The sequence below is a fragment of the Pholcus phalangioides genome, unplaced genomic scaffold (assembly GCF_987345545.1).
Source record: "Pholcus phalangioides strain wild (caught in Gottingen) unplaced genomic scaffold, Ppha-v1.0 ptg000019l_1, whole genome shotgun sequence".
In the NCBI taxonomy this organism is placed as follows: Eukaryota; Metazoa; Arthropoda; class Arachnida; order Araneae; family Pholcidae; genus Pholcus; species Pholcus phalangioides.
In genome coordinates this window covers 1,979,498-1,997,983 of record NW_028301612.1, presented here as the reverse complement: position 1 = coordinate 1,997,983, position 18,486 = coordinate 1,979,498, and the positions used below count along the sequence as shown (strand labels likewise).

At 41.8% G+C, this 18,486-nt stretch overlaps 1 protein-coding gene across 1 annotated transcript; it reads right to left on the bottom strand.

Annotated features, from left to right (window-relative positions):
- Positions 1-2,592: 2,592 nt before the first annotated feature.
- On the bottom strand, positions 2,593-17,384 carry Pburs (bursicon subunit partner of burs). Its single transcript, XM_089248180.1, has 3 exons — positions 17,227-17,384; positions 6,907-7,224; positions 2,593-2,879 (listed from the first exon to the last, which is right to left on the bottom strand). The coding sequence occupies exons 2-3, from the start codon at positions 7,222-7,224 to the stop codon at positions 2,721-2,723; spliced, it is 477 nt and encodes a 158-aa protein (XP_089104306.1). The 5' UTR covers positions 17,227-17,384; the 3' UTR covers positions 2,593-2,720.
- Between the last annotated feature and the right edge of the window lie 1,102 nt (positions 17,385-18,486).

Sequence of the window (18,486 nt, the reverse complement as noted above, 5' to 3'; positions counted from 1 at the left end):
TTATTGCCGTTAATGAGTTGGGTTGAATATGAAGGCGCCATCATATCGGTGATCGTCTCAAGCTGGTTAGAAAAATATCTCTCTTGTGATCTATATTTTTCCTCCCGTTCGAACCTGGTGGCAACCCTCATGAGATAGACGAACATATTACCTCCACGCCACTTGGGCACTGATACTACAATTATGCATATCGCTATACTTTTTTTTTACCTTTAAACCGTACACCACCCAGGCTCTGTCGACATTCGTCAATTTCAGCCATTGTCCCAGTTAAGGGGCTGGGTGGTGTCGGGGAGTATCGCTATACTGCAATTTATTGCCGTAAGCGAGTTGGTTTGGGTATGAAGGCGCCATCTATCGGTGGTCACCTCAAGCTCATTAGGGAAATATCCTGTGGTCTATATTCTTCCACCGGTCCGAACCTGGGACCTGAAAGCAACCTTCCCGGAGGTAGACGAACATATTACCGTCACGCCACTTGGGTGCTGATAGAAAAATGCATTGGAACAAATTTGAAAAATAAAATGTATTGAAAAAAAGTTAAATGCATTAAAAAAAGTTAAATGCATTAAAAAAAGTTTTCAGAGCATGCGGTCTTCCAGTGCAAGGTATTTTCAGTTCTATGCTAAGACTGTTGTGTTCAGTTTGATGTTCAGTCTGGGAACTTGTCTTGTATATCCGCATGTATCAGACACAGAAATGAGCTTACCGAATCACAAATGAATGGGGTCACCATGGACCCCCCTCCCACAAGGGCGGAGCTAACTGTGACCGAGACAATTCATATCATTTTTTTATTTTTCCCACACTGTAAATTCAATATAGGGGACACCTGCAAACTCGACTGGGTTGTGTCAACACCAAATTTAGTCCACTAAAGCACACAACTATTGGTTGTGTACATAGTAAAATAAGATCTTCATCGAGTATCTCATCTTCCTATAAATTCTCATTTGTCCAATTTTGAAGCTGTTCATTTTAACCTTCGGTCAGATTTTATACATTTTTTTTAAAAATGCTCCTTGGTGTTAAAAAAACAAACGAACTTATCTTTAAATTTTAAGCAATAAATTTTAAGCTACTACTAAACCAAACATGTACCTCGTCCATATTCCTCTGCGGAACTTCTAACGAATTGGTACATGCCGGGATATGCGTGTCCGTGTTGTGAACCTAACGTGAAGCTTATTTCAGTGTAATAATGTTTATTTATGTGCTTCATTTTAAATAAAACATTTTTTCATTGACGAGCGGCTTAGGTTTTCTGAACATTGTTCAGCGGTGGTCAAAAAATCGAATAGAATGCTTGGTCTCATTTTCAAAAAAGTCTCTTCGCGTTCCCCTAAAGTCATTCCTCCGCTTTTTGGAGGCTTAGTTCGTCCTGGACTGGAGTATGCTGTAAGGTTTTGGAGACCATACCTACAGAGGGACGTAGACTTGGTTGAAGGGGTGCAGAGAAGAGCTACGCGTGTCCTTATTGGCACACGGGGCTTGAGTTATGAAGAGAGACTTCATTTTTTGAATATGTTTACATTGGATGAACGCAAATGTCGAGGAGATATGATCGAAGTGTTCAAAATTTTCAATGGGATGGATAGGATGAACCATGAACTTTTAGTACACCGCCAGTCGACTGCTTTTACAAGGGGACACCAGTATCGATTGGTGAGGGACAATGCAAGGTTATGGTGTCGCAGGGCATTTTTCTCTAATAGGGCTGTTAATAAATGGAATAGCTTACCCCCGGACGTAGTAAATTGTAACACAATTGACACGTTTAAAAAGAAATACGATAAACATGTTGGGGTAAATCGAGAAGCTCTATCCATACTTAGAATAAGACAACCATAAGTATTCTTTATGGGCATTGTATGATATTTTATCTTGTGTATATATTGTTTACAATTTGTGTTAATTGCATTTTTAATTGGGTTGCTGTATTTTTGAAACATATGACAACCATATTTTTATGGGCATCTTTTTATCAGCCACCTCGTTGGGCATTTTGCCTGTTGTGGCGTTGTATTTGTAATGCTTGTATAGTGATGCCATCTGCCATGTATGTTTCGGACTATGAGTGAAGTGTAATGTTTGAAGATTTTATCATTGTAGGCCTGTTGTTCTCTGTGGCGATAGTTTTTAATGGGGGAGATCGGATTGCATTCACATCTCGAACTTGGGAAGCAATTTCTGCTGCGAATTAAACGATTTTTCGGTAGAAAATTATGGGAAATCGCGTTTTAGTTAATGAATGTGATTCTGGAGCGAATTATCTTTGTTAACTATGATATCACTGTACTTGAATCATTTGATAGTTTTTTATGGCACTAAGTAAAGGAAAAATTCAAATTTATGAGGATTTAATTACAAAAAAATTGAAGTTAAAATTCGAACTTTCTACCTTTGGAAGTTCTTCAAAGGCAGAAAAGTGGAATTTCATTCTTCTATTTTGTAATGTCGCGTTACATCTATCCACGTGGAAAGATGCAGTGCAATGTGTTGACCATGACGCTGAGTAATGGAAGGAATACCTGCTGATGGGAATCTCTAAGAATCGTGCAGCGTTATCCAAGGAAAATAATGCACCATACATAATGTCAGCTGAAAATTTTATTCATAAAAAGATATTTTCTAAGCATAAAACTATACCAAAAATTCACATCACAAAATTAAGATGAAGCAACGAAATATGTCTAATTTAATGAATTGGCGATGAATTCTCAGAGTCCGCATTTGTGGCAAGCGCACGCTTCCGGTTCCTTGAGGTGGATGACCATGGTCCCCTGCTGGCCGAATATTCTCTTGCCGTCCTGCGTGTAGCAATCCGTCAGCAAAATCTCGCGTTGCCTCATCCAGGTCTCCCGGCAGCAATGGCAATCCTGGAAGGACAGAATCCAGTTAATGATGGGAATTTTTGATGCAGTTGGTTGTTGTGAATTTATTTTCAAGTCCATTTTTATAGTTAGTTTCCTCTTGGTTTATTACAGTGAAACTCGGCTATAGTGACATCGAAGATTTCTCGGAATTATGTCGTTACACATACTTAGCATGCAAGTGTTTATCCGGGGGGGGGGGGGAACGATATCCTCTCCCAAGAGCCGAATAATGTGTGGAAAATTTGTGTCCGACACATCGTCCTAGATACCTGTCTGCCTCCTACTTTTCCCCAGCTGAAGATGTCTGCCTCGGCTTTATTCGCAGCTGAAGATGCCTGATTGCCTCAGCTTCATTTGCAGCTGAAGATGCCTGATTGCCTCAGCTTCATTTGCAGCTGAAGATGGCCTCGGCTTCATTCGCAACTGTAGATGCCTCTCTCAACTTCATTCGCAACTGTAGATGCCTCTCTCAACTTCATTCGCAGCTGAAGATGTCTGATCCTACTTCATTCGCAGCTGAAGATGTCTGACCCTACTTCATTCGCAGCTGAAGATGCTTGCCTCTGTCCAGTCGCGGATTCAGGGAAGGAAAGCTATCGCCCATCTCAAGAGTAGGATCATTAGTAGAATAATATGGAGAAAATTTATGTTCCAATAAATACGGGATGATCCAACGGATCTACTTAATAAATCGTCTGTCCCAACATATCGCCCTGGATCCGCTCCTCATGGAGTTATTTCATAATGATTGGGCAGGTGACCATATTTGATCGAGAAAGATACCGGAAATTGGGATCATAAATATGGGACATCACCAGATTCTATGCAGAAATTGCCAAATATTTCTAATGAGCGGCGAGAAATGCGGTGCTACAGCAAGTCTGCGGCGATTCAAAATGTATCTCACATATAAAACTTTAACGCGACAGCATTTGAAATGAATATTTAAGGGAAAAAGTGAAGAAATTTAGAATTACGGAAAAATACGGGAATGTCCCGCATATACCGGTGATGCCTATGAGCAATTCAAAGCGTCACAAATCAAAAAATTTTTTTTTTCAACGTTATGTATTAATTGGGAAACGCCATGAAGAAACCTCAACAAGACAAAAAGCAGGGCCGCCTTAAGAGCATCATGGAGCACCGGGGGTGAAGTGATTTTCCTGAGTCCCCCCCCCCCCCCTATTTGGCTAGAAATGCCTGCCTACCCATAAATTTGTGTGCTCGGAATTTTTAATCATATCTAATTATCATTAGCATCACTGTGTATTCCCAGTTCCCCCAGGATATGGCTTCCCCACATGTTGGACAGGGCCTACTGGCTGGGATGTTTGATGAGCCCCCCCCCCCCCACAAGGGGAAGTCTGACAGGGCTCCAGCCCTGGGGCCCGGGACGATTCTCATCATTTTTTTGTTTTTCACGCCATAAATTCACTATAAAGGGGCCCGTGAAAGTCTGGTCTGGGGGCCGGCCAAAGGTCTCATCCTAGGAGCCCCGCATCAGGATGTGGGGGGGGGGGGGCATGCCATCAAGTCTCCCCTCCCCCGTGTGAATCTATTGGCGTATTTATAGTATTGTTATGCAAAGTGTAAAAGTAAGGAAGAAATCTAGATGGCAGCACCATATCGAAGGAAGTTGATAGTTATATTAAAAATATATAGATGGCAGCATGGCAGAAAGTTTTGGTTTCGATATTTATTTGATCTTACAAGAACTGCGTATATATAGATGGCAGCACTAATACGAATCATTGTACTGTGCGCATGTATTTTCATCAATATTTTAGAATTAAATAAGAGAAAATAATTTCATTATTCTCTTGGAATGAATAATAATTTCAGCATTTGGGGAAACAATTATTAGAGACGGAAGTAAAAATTCATATTCAATTAAAAAATAATTTCAAAATTAATGAAAATTGATATTTAATAAGAAAATATTTTCAAATGCAATTTTTCACTGAACGAAAGGGGGGGGGTACGATTGCCCGGTCACACCCCTCTGCATCCACAGTATGACTAGTTAGCCAAGGGCCGCCCCCCCCCCCTCGAGGGTGGGACTGATAGGGCCCAAGATGATTGTTAATTTTTTTTGTTTTTTTTTCTACACTATAAATTCACTAAACGTTGAATGCCCTTGAAATATCTGGCCCGGGCTCAAGCAACCTAGGCTACGGGGCTCCTGCTGCAGGATGTGGGAGGCATAATGTTAGCGCTCGGGCTTTACGTAAATTTCTATTAGCCCGCAATGTCTCAAAACCCCTTTTGTAATGGATGTTTTTATTTTTCCTTGCAATTTGTCCCTCTCCTCTAATATGTAAAATGAAATGAGGGTCCATAACCAGAAGCGGGCCCTTATGCCAGGATCCGCGGCCTCTTTTTGGGCCAGGATATTTCAAAACCAACCCACAGTCATGCCCCCCCCCCCTCTAGTATCCTGTTGCAGGATTGCTGTAGTGGGATCTTTGACTGGCCCCCAAAAAAAGACTTTTCACTGGCCTCTCAATAGTGAATTCATAGATTGGAAAAAAAAAAGGTAAAAATTGTTCCGGCTCCCTCTCTGGAGCCCCGGCAACCCATCCCTGGGAGAGAGCCCCCCTCATAATAAACCTGCTTAAATTTAATTTTTTTTAGTTTTTTATACCTCCAGTGTCAAAAAATAAGGTTGATCTAGGGCTGGAGTCTTTCCATGCAGCTTTTTTTTAGTCCGGGGCGTGCTTTCGCTCCTGGGCGAGGTAGACTGAGCTCCAGCCTAGAGCCCCCCCCCCTAGACTGATCTTACAATTTTTTTTCCTCACCATGTAAATAAACAATGTTGGTCTAGAGCAGAGGTCTTCAACCTTTCTCTAGTCGCGAGCACTGCCTGTACCATTATCAAAAGGAAGAGCCCCTTCTTACGACATGTTTGACATACGAGATCAGGATGATTTCAATCCTTGTGCAATTTGTACAAGGTGTATAATTGGAACTTTGATGGAGTGCTCGTGAGCACGAAATCGAGCACTCTGGGTGCTTTAGGGAGCACCGTGGTGCTCGAGAGCGACGTATTGAAGATGCCTGGTTTAGAGGCGCACTAAGTATCCTAGCCTAGGGGGGCTCGGTTGGATGTTATAGGAAATGGGGAGCATGATCTGGGGTTCCCACGGAGATAGTGGCGTCTCATCAAATGGGGCAACAGGGCACGCGGATCGAACGGTGCAAGTCAAAATGGGGACGGGGGCGCTCTCAAATTACTGATCGGCTCAAGGGGGTTCCAGAAATGGATCGAATTCCTGAAATATGTGCGCAACGGGAATCCAGGACGATGTGCAAAGAAGAATGGATTGTGCAAGTTAGATGAATCGTCCCGTATTTTACGTGACAGATACATTTGCTTATATTATTCGGCTCTTAAGAGAGGCGATCGTTCCTATATAATACATCTCACGTCCTCCCTCTGTCTACCTTTTAAATCCGGGCCTGAGCGAAGACAGACATCTTCAGCAGCGAATGGAGTGGAGGCATTCTTTAGTTCAGCTGCTAATGAAGCCGAGATAGACATCTTCAGTTGCGAATAAAGCCGAGGCAGACATCTTCAGCTGGGACTGAAGCGGAGACAAATACCTTCAGCTTTGAATAAAGAAGACGCAGATATCTTCAACCAGCGGCATCGAAGCCGGGAGTACTGTGGGTGCCCGAGCACCCACGGTAATTTATGGCATCGGTCCAAGCACCCTACAATTAAGCAATAAAAATTTCCCTTATAAAACTAAATACGAGCATCCACAGGTTCGAAACACTTCCGACGCTTCTGTCTTCAACTGCGAATGGAGCGGAGGCAGGCGGATCCAGAGCGATGTGTCGGAGAAGCGACTTATTGTGCAGATGCATTAGAATTAGATCATCCCTTATCTTACGAAACAGATAGATTTCTCCCATATTATCCGGCTCCTGGGAGGGACGATCACCCCCCCCCCCCTCCCGTGTCCGATCTTGGTGTGCAATGGCTGAAATTAGCAATTCGATTGAAATCACCAATAGGAAAACTGACCTTGAGGAATCCAGTCGGAGTAACGACGCTGGGTTGGACTTGAGAGTTGCAGGTTCCCTCGCATTTCGTGACTCCTATGGTGCCCTCGCACGACCTGACAACGTTGCCGAGCTCGTCGTACTCTTCTTTGGTGACTTGTATGGTAGACGGAAGTGTCTCGCAACTATCGCGAAGGGATGCCACCACAGCCGCAGTTTGAGCTACTTCGGTTGGCTTCGATTCTCTGGCATCCCGGCAGTTCACGGGTTGGATCGCCACGAGTAAGGCTACAAATGGCAGTGCGTTGCAAGTGAAGCCAATTCCCGATTGTAAAGTCATCTATTGAGTAAAAGAGAGAGAAAATTTAGACCATATCAAATAAGCTCCTATGAATTACATGAAATTACAGAAAAGCCTCTCTTTTGCGGACACCAGTGGGACAAAAAAAATTCGTCTGTAAAAGAGGGGTGGTTGCCGTAAATCACGGGTTTGAAATGAGTTATTATTATACAAGGGGAAATTATTATTTGGCCTTCTGAGAGGGGTGACTACATCTGAGGAGAGTGTCCGTAAGACACTCCCCTCAGAGTAGAGGGGAGTGGGGGGAGAGAGAGACTATATATATATTAAGAGGGGTTTACTGTATATCTCTCGCTTTTGAGTTAACCCCCGGGTCTCACTGTCACCCGGGGTAGCAATCATTTTGGCAAGCCCTCTCCCTTTGATTTCAAACGAACACCGTATCAATTCGGTGTGAGGGGCAGTAGACAAGGGATATGTAACGAGGGCCGTCTCAAGAGGCGCCGCTGGAGTCGGTACCAGCTGACGTCATTCCCCCTGCAGTACCAAAAAGCTTCCTAGATACTACTAGTCTATCTAGGAGGCGGTACCGAATTATATTTGTTGTATTATAACCGCTGATATAACCGAGTTGTATTATATTTGTGTATGAATATACAGTAGAACAACTCTTTTGCGGACAGCGACGGGACAAAAAAAATTCGTCTGTAAAAGAGGAGTGACCATTAAGCAAGGGTTTGAAATGGGTAAATTATTTTGGCCATAAAAGAGGGGTGATAGTATCTGAGGGGTTTCCGTTAAGAGGGTTTTTACTGTATATCGTCAATGGGCTCCCTCCCAAGCATCCAAAAATAGGAGTCCCCCCTGAAATCCTTGTACAACCTGATTATTTGCGCATATGCCTTACCTCGCACATGGTTTTTAAAATTGTATCTGAATGTACATGACTCTGGGTCATCTAGGTACCCTAAAATAGGGTTCCGAACTCATTGCGTAATCTGATTCTCTTCGTTGTATATCTGACCTCGCTTGACATGTTTTTTGTAATTGTTTATGAATGCACATACATGAATAGGGGTCCTTTAGATCCCAAGATAGGGACCCCCATCATTATTGTTTTTTTTATTCATTTTTGTTTTCTTCAACACTTCCCGGTTGTTGAATGAGCTTATATCGCGTAAGCGACAGAGCCTGTTCGTGCTCGGCCCGTTCCGTCTTGTTCTGCCGAACTGAGTGCGCCCGCTCTGTTACCTTGTTGATGACGGTAGTGTTACGATATAAAAGTGAAGCCTTTATAATGGCTGGTTATGCCGAAAGCATGAAGAGTATTGTGGTTCTCCCTTTGGCAACATGTTAAGTGGAATGTCTCCCGTAAATAAAGTGTGATGATGAAGGACGTGCGTTTCTTTGCGTGATTAGTGTATTTCATTTAACCGATGTATCCAGTCCACCCACCCCGTTGTTTCGCAACACGTTATCAGCACGAAGGCTCCTGGATAGACGTTTCATCGGTAAGGGGGAAGCAGATAAGTTAAATCTAATTTCACAAAGGATCGAAGAAAATTCTACACGCGCGGAACTAACCCTAATAAAGATGGAGGAATTGAAGATTCCAAAGCTTAATAGGGACAATTACAACGCGTGGAGTATACGGACGCACGCCGCACTGGTGCAGAAAGACTGCTGGGATGCCATAGAACTCGGATACGGACCAGAACTGAGGGAGGACGAGAGGAAAACCAATGAAAGGGCCCTCACGTTTCTGTTTTTAGTGGTCGAAGATGACTTTTTAGACGATATCGCGGACTGTGCGAGAGCGAGGGACGCTTGGGCATCCTTGAGGGACATTCACACGAAGTTCGGATTATTACACACACTGCAGCTTCTTAGAGAGTTTTTTAATGTGTCGATGAAGGTTGACGAATGCGTAAGTGCATACTTGGGAAGATTGATGGACTTGCATCGAAAGGTAGCGTCCTGTGGATATGGTTTCACCGACAGGGAAGTCGATCTTTTGTTGTTAATGGGCCTACCCAAAGAGTACGAAGGTCTGATACTGAACTTAGAGCGTGATGAGAACGAACTGTCCACAAAAATGGTAAAATCGCGTCTGATTGTGGAAGAGAAGAAGTTACTGCGTGACTATACGCAAACGAATCGCGCAGCTGTGGGCGATAGAGCTCTTAAAACTGATGATATAGGAAAAAGTCGCGTACAATCAGGGAGATACTCCAGAAATAATGAGAGAAGAATTCGGTGTTTTTCCTGTGGTGTTTGGGGACACATAGCCAGAAACTGCCCGTCGAAGAACACGTCCCATCGGGCCGAGATAGTTTCGCAGAACGCGAATCGAACACTGACTGCCAACGCTGGTAACAAGAAGCCTAGCTGCGATTGGTATCTAGACAGTGGTGCAACGGAGCACATGTGCTCACAAAAATATAAGTTTCTCAACTTGACAACTATGAAGTCCGAAGTAGAAATAGCTAATTGCGAGAAAATGGAAGTGGTTAGAAAAGGTGACGTTGTTTTGAAGCCTGTTAAATCCTGTGGTAAAGAAACATTCTATCTAGCCGACGTTCTGTACGTACCAGAGCTCGACGGTAACCTCCTTTCAGTGGGAAGAATCGAGGAGATGGGAATGACTGTTTCATTTCAAGGAGGCAAGGCCATCGTTAAAGACCCTAATGAAAGAAATAGAGTAATCTTTACTGCATATAGAAGTGGGAGACTTTATAAGGTTGAAGAAGCGAGGACTTATAAAGCGCATATCTCAAGGCATGAGGATCTTATCCACCGACGCTTAGGACATTTTCATTTGAATGCAGTGAAGAAGCTTATGAAGCAGGATGACACTGGCAATAGTTGTGCAGAAGCAATGGAAGATGGAAATATTTGCTCTACTTGTGTCCTTGGAAAGATGAGAAAAATTCCTTTCCCTAAAGGAGAGACCTAACGTGCATCGAGGCCACTTCAGCTCATTCATAGTGATGTCACAGGACCTATCATGCCTACATCTAAAGAAGGGTCAAGGTATATTGTCACTTTTGTTGACGACTACTCAAGGTATGCTGTAGTGAAGCCTATGAAATCCAAATGTCAAGTCCTCGAGAAATTTATTGCGTTCAAAAGCATTATTGAAAATTTCCATGGAGTTAAAATCGCTACTCTACGAAGCGACAATGGAGGGGAATATATCGGTCGTGAATTTGATGATTTTTTGAACAAGAATGGAATATCGAGGCAGCTCACGGTCCCTAGAACTCCAGAGGAAAATGGGGTAGCTGAGAGGATGAATCACACCCTGTTCGACATGACCAGATGCCTTCTTCTAGACTCGAAGGTCCCAGACAACTTGTGGGCAGATGCCGTCGTTACCGCCTGTTATTTGCGAAATAAATGTCCATCTGAAGCTGTCCAGGGAGGTATACTCGAAGAACTATGGACCAAAAGGCCTGTCAAAACTAGTCATCTTAAAATTTTTGGTTGTAAAGCGTATGCGCACATCGATAAAACGCAAGTAAAGGGAAAGTTAGGAAAGCGCTCACAAGAATGTGTTTTCATTGGATACCCTAAAGGGGTCAAGGGATACAAGTTGTTGAACGTAGACGAGGACATATTTTTCCCCAGGAGGAATGTGAGGTTTGATGAGACTGTTTTTCCATTCAGGAGGAGTCAAACAGATTGACAGTTGAAAGGAAGTGAATTAACAGTCAATCTAAATGACCAAGAAGTACAAGTGACACCTCCTGGAGCCCCTCTAAGGAATGCATTGCCCGACTTGAAGCATGCAGAGCAAATGGTTGGAAAGTCGAAACAGCCTACAACCAATGCGGATTAACCTCCAGATGTTAGAAGAAGCGAGAGACAAAGAAGAGCTACAAGTTTTTATGGGAATCCAGTGTCATACAAAGCTGTCAATGAAGCGCAGTTTAATGCTGATATTCGGATCGAGGATCCCGCCACCGTCGAAGAATCGATGAAATCATCTGATGCAGAAATGTGGAAAGCAGCTATGAAGGAAGAAGTAGAACAAGTGGCTGTTGACGAAGCTAGCAAGGTGAGTGACGCTGTCGTTGAAGAGAAACCGGCAACCAGGAAACATGGTCGGGCAGCTAGATCGGCTAAGAAGACGACTGATAAGGACGATAACTCTAGTCGGAAAAGGCGCGAGAGACCCGCTAAAGCAGCTGCCAAGGAGAGCGACCAAGACGACGACTCCGACAAGGATGGTACCGCCGACGTGAAAGACAGTCCGAAAAATCGCGAGCGCAACGCGACGATGACAAAAGCTAAAGATGACGAGCGAGAAGGTTCCGAACACGAGGAGGAGGACAGTGATGACGACACCGGCTCGGATTCAGATTACGAATCAAAGTTACCGAAGCGAAAGGCCGTAGCCGGCAGACAAAAAGGAACGAAGAAATGGTATTGGACAGAAAGAAGAGGATGAAGTTTTGCCGTCCAAGAAACACGGTGATGGTCACCAAGGTAAGAAATCGAGGAACTATGAGTCCGACGTCGATAACGGTGCCGAAGAAGACGAGAAGGAAGAGAACGAGCCAAAGACTCGCAAGTCCAGCAGCAGCAAACCAGCTGCAGGCAAGGAGGATGAAGCGCATCAACGTTATTTTTCCTTTCGTCATGCTTTGGCAAGGAGGAGTGTTACGATATAAAAGTGAAGCCTTTATAATGGCTGGTTATGACAAAAGCATGAAGAGTATTGCGGTTCTCCCTTTGGCAACATGTTAAGTGGAATGTCTCCCGTAAATAAAGTGTGATGATGAAGGACGTGCGTTTCCTTGTGTGATTAGTGTATTTCATTTAACCGATGTATCCAGTCCACCCACCCCGTTGTTTCGCAACAGGTAGTTTGCACAATCACTGAACTAACCGTTTTTTCCGAATTCTTTCTATAATTATTTTTTCGATTATTTTCCTTAGTATGTGTTTATTTACTGGCTTGATTCGTTCAGCCATTTAAACACTTAAAATAAGAAATTTTTGTATTTGCTTGATGAGGCAACTCTTCCACCAAGAATACTTTCCTCATTTTCATTTCAGGTGAATCCTCAACTTTCATTGTGTCGATTGAAAGCCAACCCGGACCACCAAAAGCGCAATAAATTTAAAACCCGTGTATAAGCCGCCGACCCCCAAAAAATCCGTGCACATTACAGAGAAAAAAATTCTTATATTTTCATGCAAAATGAATAGCTTGCGGAAATTTACAATAGAAAATGATTCAAACTTTTTAATCCGTTTCTTCTGAGTCTCCAAGCTCATCTTAATCAGATCATCATAGGGGTGCGGCATTTTCGTTTTTATCCTCACCTGACCTGTCATCACCATTGTCACTTTCAGAGGATATCATCTTCAGTTCCGTCCATCGCATTGCTGATGCAACACTTTTTGAAGGATCGGATGATAATTTCGGCGGAAACTAGCACACTACACTAGGCCAATGTCAGGTTTGTTCAAGGCACCACTTTTTGTAGTTTCTTTTATCATCGGAACTCATCCATTCGATCCACAAATTCCTCAAATAGTCTTTGAGAGTTATGTTGATACTCACATCTAAAGGCTGTACAATCGACGTTTTCCCACCTGGTATCAAAGTCAATGATGCCTTCGATTTCTTTGCCTCGGCTTTGATATTATCGGTTCTGTACGGTTTGAACATATCTCATACCAATGATGCCGGTTTTTCGAACACTGCTACAAAAATGACTACTGATTGCGGGTGTCGATATTTTCTCATCAAAAACTGACCCGAGTATAAGCCGACCCTCTCACTTGAGGAATGAATTTTTCTACAAAAAAACTCGGCTTATACACGAGTATATACGGTAAATACAGTGTGGTTGTTCTCTTTAGTGCAACATCCTATGTTTTTTTAAACTTTCAAAATGATTTTTCCTTGTCACGAAATAACATCCAGGGTAACGCATTTGCTCAATAAAACTTTCCTCTATTCAATGCCTGCCAATTAAAAGGTCAAATTTTCTCTTAACAGCCCCACAGTAGAATGTGCCAAAATCTGCGACGTACGTCGTAGAACAATTAACGCTACTGCAGAACAATTTGGAAGAATTTTAAGAAAAAGTGCAAAAAAAAAACACTGTTACATGCATGGGGGATTTTTACCGCAAAACATCTCCAGTCAGCTGAGGGCTCGTCGCAGAACAGTGCTAAACATTCTGCTTTGGGGCTTAACACTAAGAAAAGTCTCATTGTTGATTCTTGTTACGTTTCCGAAATGAAAAAAAGTCATAACTAAACTTCAATGCAGTTCGATTACATAATATATAAAGAGGTGATTTGCCAGCGTTGATATTGCCAGGAGTCAGCAGTTGCAGCCCTTACAGGTTGCTTCAAAGTTGTCTTCTGCGCCCTTGGGTGAATTCGCTTTGAATGTCGATCTCGTGGTTGTGGAAGACTTGCGCAAGCACATGCTCTTAGGTCTACATGAATGTGTTGTACCCGCTTTTTATTGCGACGAGTGATGAACTGATGTTGAGTGCCAAGCTTTTGAACGGGACACGCGTGAGGTGCGTCATCTTTTTCTTAACGGTGATATACGAGAGGGATTAAGGAAGGTTGACAATTGAGACACTCTTCCAATATGGCTCGAAGAGGTCAGTCAATATTCTAGGATAGTGGACGCTCTTTGGTTAGCTATGTGTATATTTTGGAGTACGAGGTTGGCCGCGAGGCCGCACGGATGTTTCTGTGACGGAGTTGCTCTTTGTTGTACTTTGAGTCCATTCTGCAAATCATTGAATCAACCGCTGTTGAAACGATAGGCCCTCAAGGATGGTCTTGACTTTTTTATTTCACTGGGAAATAATAATATGGAGAAAATTTGAAATTTATTTACACACATCTTTTTTGAAAACTAATACAGCGAAAAAAGAAACATAATGAATACAGCTTCCAATGACTGAAAAACCATGGTCATATTTCGCAACACCAAAGGTCTATTTCATGTATGCCAAACCCATGGCCCTAGGAGTCATCCGATGAGTGCTCGTGATCCGAACCACTCAAGTGGTTCACGAAAGATTGTTTAATCATTCAACAGGCCCGCGTCACATTTCCATTTAAGTTGCCGATGCACATATCCAGATCACATCGAAGACAAGTAGATTTCCTAATCACTTGAGCTACCCGCGGCACAAGTTCACTTAGGTGGCACGTGATGTTTGCAAATCACTTGAGTGATCAAGGGGGCATTTTTATAAATCTCTCAAGTGGCTTTTGACACATTTCCAAATCACTCAAGAAGCTTTTGGAACAATTGCAGATACCTGAATGACTCGCGGCACATTTCCAGACAGCTCAAGTAGTCCGTGTTACATTTACAGATCACCCGAGTGGCCAGCGACAAGTTTCCAAACCATTAAAGTGTCTCACACTCTCCAGAAGGTTGAGCACCTTCCGTTTATTTGATAGGGACTTACAGTGTGGAGTCGTTTCGGAAAGGCTGGATAAATCCAGGGTTGCCTTAATCAGATATGGGGCCGATGCGAAAATAATTTCGGGGCTCTTCAGCCCCAATTTTGTGTATCTGGGGAAGAAGAAGAATTGGGGGCATTCTCAAAGATTTTTGCATTTTCATAGAATATACAGGACTGTGTATGTGTGTGTGTGTGATTAAAGGGAAAAAAATTCCATAATTCATGAAAATTTAGAATTAATGAGAAAATAAAAATCAGAATTTATAGAAATGTGGGAATTTTTGGGGAATTGATGAGAGGAAAAAAATCCCAAAATTGATAAAAATTCAGAATTATTCAGAAAAATAATCCCAGAATTGATTAAAATTCCTAATTGATAGGAGTGATAACTCTCTCTCTCTCTCTAAAATTGATGAATTCTCCAGAATCAAATCAGTTGAAGCTCAGACACCTCTTGTTTAGTACGAAAAAAATGTGTTTCTGATATACAGTAAAACCTCTCTACAACGATATCTTTTTCAAGTCTTATTTGGGAATGGTTTATACTCTAATGTTAAATTGCTGCCTCTCGATGTAACGATAATCCTTCCATAACGATATTTTTTCCTTGGTCGGCTGAGTATCGTAAAACTGAGCGGTCTGTACACAAGGGTGTGTATGTCAAGGGTTCTCAACCTCTAAGAGACTGCGGGCCACTTCATTGGTTTGAAAACGAGTTTGGCCGTTTGAGCGATCTGGAACTGTATCGCGATTTACTCGAGTGATCTGTAAATATGTCCCGAATCACCAAAATGTGTCGAGTGATCCCTCTCTTTAAAAATGTCCCGCTTACCATTCAAGTAACTGCAGCGCAGGCTACTTAAATGATCTGGAACTATGCCGCAGGTCACTTAAGCGATCTGTAAATGTGCCGCGGGGACTTGAATTCTCTGGAACTGGGTCGCAGGTTACCCAAGTGATGTGCAACTGTACGGCACAGGTTACTTGAGTGATGTGGAACTGTGTGTGGCGGGTTCCTTAAGTGATCTGGGAATGTGATCCTTTTCTCTGAAAAGTCATTTGAAAAACAGTTCGTATTTGTAAATGAAATATTTATCGATATATCAAATGAAATTGGCAAATTTCCCTCTCGGATTGCAATTCGGTTAGTTTTTTTAATGGTGATATATCGGGGGGATTAGGGCAGTTGGGACACTCTTCAATACGGCTCAAGATCGCAGTCAATGTAATAAGATGGTGGACACTTTTTTTTTGATTAGGTATGTGTATTGATGCATGATGCATTTCGTCAGGCTGCGAATCTGAGTCAGTCATTTGTTGTACCTCGAGTCCATTCTGCAAATCACAGGATCAACCACTGTTGATATGATTAGTTCGCGGGGAATGGTGTAATTGCTTATTTTTTATTTGTTACAGATCAATCTGTATTTCTCGCGCATATGCCTGTACTTTTTTTTTAATGGATATAAGCCTGTTTTTGTAATATTTTATTTTGGTATACTCACCTAATCGTATGCATTGAGGTCTCAATAATTGAAAGTAAATAGAACGAAAATACTGTAGAAATAAATGGTCTTCCTAATATTCTTTCCATGGTAAAAATTATCGTAATTTTTGGCCGATGAAGTGAAAAAAAATCTACTGGAGTTATTGTTTCTGTGGTATTTGGTCTTCGAAATGATTTGAATTTGTTTAAATGACACTTTTACATTAAAATTCAAAATCTTGCCGCGGAACCCCAAAAAAAGTTCGGACGAAATCTATACATTAGACCTAAAAATTTCCAAAAAAGATTTTTGTTATAAAAATTCGTATGAAAATTACTTGAAAAGTGTTTTTAAACAAAGCGTTAGTCTTAATTGCAACGTCAGTCAAAAATGGATTAAACTATCAAATGCTGTTTTTATATCTATAAATATAGCAATCCTACTTTCATTTAATAGCGCACGGTATTGTACAATCAAAATCACAGTAAAGAGTGTTTCGATAACTAGTTGAAAAATGGCGGGTTCTTTTATGAAGAAGTCTGAAATCTCAATTTTGAATTGAGCAGAAAATTGAAGATTCTGGTCTTCAGAAACCTTAGCAATAGTCAGCAAGACTGCCATAGGCCTATAGTTAGAACCATTCCAATATCCTCACTTAAAACTTTAGCCTGATTTTAAAGACTCGGTAAAAAACACCAATACAGTGAAACCTGTCTAAGACGGACAATGTATGAGACGGAAACCTGTCTTGAACGGAATCAAAATATAGTCTGTTCAATGATCAGTGCTTTGATTTGCACCTCTATAAAACGAAAATCTGTCTAAAACGGAGTATTATTTCAGTCTATTGACGCTCCGTTTGATACAGGTTCCACTGTACCAATGTTATCATCCATTAAATTGAACATTAAACATCCATAAGAACGATTTCCTGAATGTATCAAAAAATCCTTATGTTGATATTTTGCACAGATAATGAATGTGCTAAGATTTGTCGTACATGATAAATTACATGCACATGCACACGGAAGAAATAATGAATAGAGAATCATGATTCAATTTTCAACACAGATATAATTTAAAAAATATCTCACCTCTTGATTGATTTAAAGTCGATGGAAGAAACTTCAAATTTCTCCGGGATTTTTTTTACGGCTGCACCGGCCAATGGTTCGCTCTTCTCCAAAGGCAGCTTATCAAGTGATCAATGTTCAATACTGTTATTTTGTCCCCTTTAGATAAGTGAAAAAAAGGAGGATAAATTACATATGCTTTATGCATACAGAAGCATAGAGAAGTTTATTCAGCCTGCGAATACGCCCTCTGTGTGTGTGTACGTGCTTTACCGAAAAAAAAACTCCCACAGAGTGGTCCACTGCCCCGACTGCGGGGTCTAACAGCGATCGCCACTCACTTGTTAAATTGCTTCTACGGTGTGGCAACCCGCCGATTTTTTCCATCAATTTCTTTGAGCCCCAGATATAGACATCTTTTTCTTATTGTTTTCCATACACACTCCATGTATTTCTATTCTTTATTCTAAGAGGATCAATGACCGCAATAGCCTTCCTTATGATGAACGGATTCCATATACCTCAAACGGCGTTGAAGTTTCATGAGCTTGTTACTCGTGTCGTAAAATTAACTTCGCTCTTACACTTTCTGATAAATTATAATTGGGACGCGGAGCACTTTGCTGAATTTAACCAATTCGTGGTTGTAATATTTGCAGTAGCTGGTTATAGTAGACGGGTAAGTTTGTTATCAGACGTACGTCAGAAGTGAAATCCCTTAGGCTTTCAAGGTGAACTATAAATTTTTCCATTTTTTTCTGCCTGCTACTTTTGCGGTCTAGTTGATTCAGGCATTTTTCGGATCTCGTTGTTCCATGTTGTTTAGGCGAATATATGACTTGTACATTTGAAATTACTGGGGGGTTATTTGTCTCGGAGCATTTGTGGTTCAGTAGTTGCCTGTCTTCTTGCTTCCCATTTATCCATATCCAGCGCATTTCCATTTCAAACGTTTAATTTCTTCCATGACATCATCTACCATTGTGTGTGTTTTGCTTTTTATTCAAGTGATTCGTTTTCTATCTCTCCCTGTAATGAGCAGCCATTGAAATTCAACCAATTTGCCATTCAACTCGTAAGTGAAACGTGGGTTATTCGAAACAAAATGAGAGGCTCTGCACTTTTCAACGATAAGGGCCGTACTCCATTCATTTGCCCATGTTTCGATCATATTCAACATCATCTGGAGCCTCTTCCTATGGCTTGGATTCCCGACTACTCCCCTTATTAGCTTCATGTCATCTGCGAATTCACTAACAATCCCACTGATACCCTGTTCGT

Bases quoted from the DNA above. Each gene is read 5' to 3' on its own strand.
- Pburs (XM_089248180.1), bottom strand. From the start codon at position 7,224: ATGACTTTACAATCGGGAATTGGCTTCACTTGCAACGCACTGCCATTT. The intron at 2,880-6,906 runs GTCAGTTTTCCT...CTGTCCTTCCAG, and splicing joins CTCCGACTGGATTCCTCAAG to GATTGCCATTGCTGCCGGGA.